This window comes from Hypomesus nipponensis, chromosome 2 (genome assembly GCF_054491055.1).
Source record: "Hypomesus nipponensis isolate SF chromosome 2, ASM5449105v1, whole genome shotgun sequence".
NCBI lineage: Eukaryota > Metazoa > Chordata > Actinopteri > Osmeriformes > Osmeridae > Hypomesus > Hypomesus nipponensis.
The window spans coordinates 8,187,010-8,190,194 of record NC_140362.1 but is presented as its reverse complement, the minus strand read 5'-3'; the positions used below and the strand labels follow the sequence as shown (position 1 = coordinate 8,190,194).

At 43.1% G+C, this 3,185-nt stretch overlaps 1 protein-coding gene across 1 annotated transcript; it reads right to left on the bottom strand.

The window, feature by feature from the left end:
- Positions 1 to 788: 788 nt before the first annotated feature.
- LOC146300651 (uncharacterized) lies at positions 789 to 2,231 on the bottom strand. Its single transcript, XM_084709482.1, has one exon. It carries the CDS (start codon positions 2,229 to 2,231, stop codon positions 789 to 791), a length of 1,443 nt encoding a protein of 480 aa, XP_084565608.1.
- Positions 2,232 to 3,185: the final 954 nt, after the last annotated feature.

Genomic DNA, 3,185 nt, shown 5'->3' with positions numbered 1-3,185 from the left:
TTCCTGAAGTCCACAACCATCTCCACTGTCTTAAGAGCATTGAGCTCTAAGTTGTTCTGGCTGCACCAGGTCACCAGGTTGTCAGCTTCCCAGCTGTAATCAGACTCGTTCCCGTCAGAGATTAGGGTGGTGTTGTCCGCCAACTTCGAGTTTGACGGATGGATGACTGGAAGTGCAGCTGTTGATGTACAGGGAGAAGAGCAGAGGGGAAAGGATGTAGCCCTGAGGAGATCTGGTGCTGATGGACCGGGAGTCAGAGACGTGTGTTCCCAGTTTAACACACTGTAGGCTTGTAAGTCGAAAGGCCAGAGACGCGCTTGGTGTTTGTCCCTGGCTTGGGCACCGGTCACATGACTGAAAAGTTGTCTAACGCATACAAATTCAAATTGGATCATTAATCAAGGCTGCAGTAGACCAAGTGTTGCCCTTGCAATGACAAGGGAATATGTTAAACACATGTTGGTCTGCTGCAGGCACAAACTCTGTAAAACCCTGTACATGTACATGTTACAGTATTAAAATTATTACAAGCATGTAATACATAAAATAAGAAACAAAAGCATATCAAACATGACATTAAAAGCTGTTTAAAATGATATTTACAAGAACACAACTTTTAATGATCATTTCAGAGTCTTCCTCTGTCAACCTTCCTCTTCAACTGTTGAGACCACTTCTCCACAGTTGGGTCATTAAGGTGTGATTGTCATTTTAGCATTCATGTAAATCAACGACTGTCCCAGACGAGTGTCTGGGTGACCAGTGACAAAGGGGCTGACAAAACAGTCCTACAGTTTCCCCCTTTTGTTCCCATGGAACACAGGAAGGTTCAGGGGAACACTAATGAAAGTAGTGATCATGGCCGTTCGGAGAGAATTGATGAGATGCTTGAAATAGCAACACTGGAACAGGGTGACAGCTAAAATGAGGAGGCTGGCGATGACACACCCCCGGAACACCCAGTCCCACCAGGTGTAGGCTTGTTGAGCATAGAGGGTTGATGCACTTGACAGGATCCTTGCCGTTTTTTTAGCCAGGTTAACCTCTACCTGTGCTTGAGCCAGATGGTAGTTTGTGTCCTGGATCAGTTCCTGGACCACCTGCATTGTGTCAGCAAGAGTTCTGGTGCTTTCTTCATAAAAGGTGTCTTCCCACCAAGGAGAAACGTCACTGTCCATGGGCATCCTTCCCAGAATGTTCAGTTCACCCATAGTAAAGTCATCTTTCACCTCTAGGCAGAAGGTGTGGTTAGCTGGGCAGGTTAGACCTCCGTATGAGAAGGAAGTCATTTCGCTGACCACGCACCACTGTGTGTGAGATACTTGAATAGCATCAGAATAACCATGAAGTGAATTAACATTGATCAATTTTGTGTCATTAAAGGACACAGGCAGTAATGTGTTACATGTACAAATAATATAACTTGAAGTCTCATGACAGCAAGAACGAGTGGTAAATAAAACGTCATTACCCTTAACAGTCATATAGCCGGTAATATGGTCCCACTTAATAATTTGGTCTTTAACAATGACGCCCAGGGAGCGTATGGTAGTGGAATTTGGAAAAACTTGGTTGGGGTGTATAAATGGAAAAGTCACATAAAAACCAATACAACCTTCACATTCATTATTGTCATACATCATTATAGTGGACAATAACTCAGCGTAATGAATATTTTTCATATTGGTGGAGTTGAACCACCTTTTCAGGTCTAACAAAGAAACAAGGTTAGTTAAAGCATGACGAGGAGTTTTGCGAAGTCTAAGATCAAGAATCTCCTGACGTGCAGCGGCATACAAATCCTGAGCATAACTTCTACATGCTAATTCAGACTCTAGAATGTGTGTCTGATTAAACATCAAATGACTAAGCGTTAAAAGAGCCTTGGCTTCTGAGCTAACTGCCTTAATTATGTTATCACTGCCACTTGTGATATGTTGGAAACCTGTGGCAATTTGATTCGCAAGCCATGCGCTGTATTGTGATTGTCTAGTTATCTGATATGTGTTGGCTAAAGAATTACCAGTGCCAAAAAGACCTGTAACATCAGCAAATAAGTCACGCTTAGAGCGTGTCTGTGAAGCTGGGGACTGGACAGCTAGCCTGTCCTTGTAATCAGATACTAGGTCGTCAATACGTGACTTAAGCCATGCAAGTGTAGTGTCGTGTGGGGTGCAGTGTGAGAGATATGCAGATAAAACATTAGAAATGTTATAAGAGACATGCACCATTATTAAATTAACATCATGCAAAAGGGTCTTGTTGATGTTTCCTTTAATAAGCCCCCCTTTGGGGACAGGATAGGCTTTTGGGCACTGTGTTGGCTTGTGGTAACCACATGTAGATAAGTTAAAACACTGTGTAGGTGACCAAGTACAATTTCTAAAATTTGTCCAAAGTGTAGGACTTGTGGCGCACGAACCAACACAGTACATACCTTCTCGTCGTTTTGTCCAAACAAAGGGTTTGGGTTCTGTGTAATCTTCTGCTGGGGAAGAAAGATCAAACAGAAAGACGTATATCCAAAATGTGTACTATTAAATGGTTCTATGTGTGTACACTTGTACATGGCTTGGCTGAGATTTGGGGTGTTGTAACACTTCTTAGGATCTGAGCCATTGTTATTTTTGGAATATATAGTGTCTAAAGTGCCTCTGGTGGCATCTTTTTCAATGGTTAGTTTTAACCAAGTGGTGTGATTAAACATCATATCATTTACTGGTATGTGTCCTATAGAGCTCTGGGTAGGAGGATGGGTGGAGCCTGACTTACAGCAAATTTGTGTTGTACAATTTAGTCCTGGTTCTACTCCAGGGGGCCATGTGACTATCTGCCTGGGTAAGATTGGAAGTGATGTAGCTGTGAATGGCCCTTTGAAGGATCTCCATACCCATCTCCCACACTTCAGAGAGTGACTGAGTTCCACTCGCTGCCCCAATTCGATGCAGGTTGGTCCTGTCACCTTCCTGGCATCGGGGGTCCAGGGAACAGCAGCTGTCAGTCTGGAAAAACACAATATAAAACATATCTACAAGGTTAGTTGCGAAAAACTACATTTTAGGTCTGTCCCTTGAATTGTTTGCATTGGGACATGTGGTACCATTTCAATTTATTCTTGGTTTTGACAGCCAGACAGCTGTTGCATATAGCTTTTACTTCATAAGGGCCATGCCAGCGTGGCGCAA

Coding starts and splice junctions, on each gene's coding strand:
- LOC146300651 (XM_084709482.1), bottom strand. CDS start 2,231: ATGGTGCATGTCTCTTATAACATTTCTAATGTTTTATCTGCATATCTC.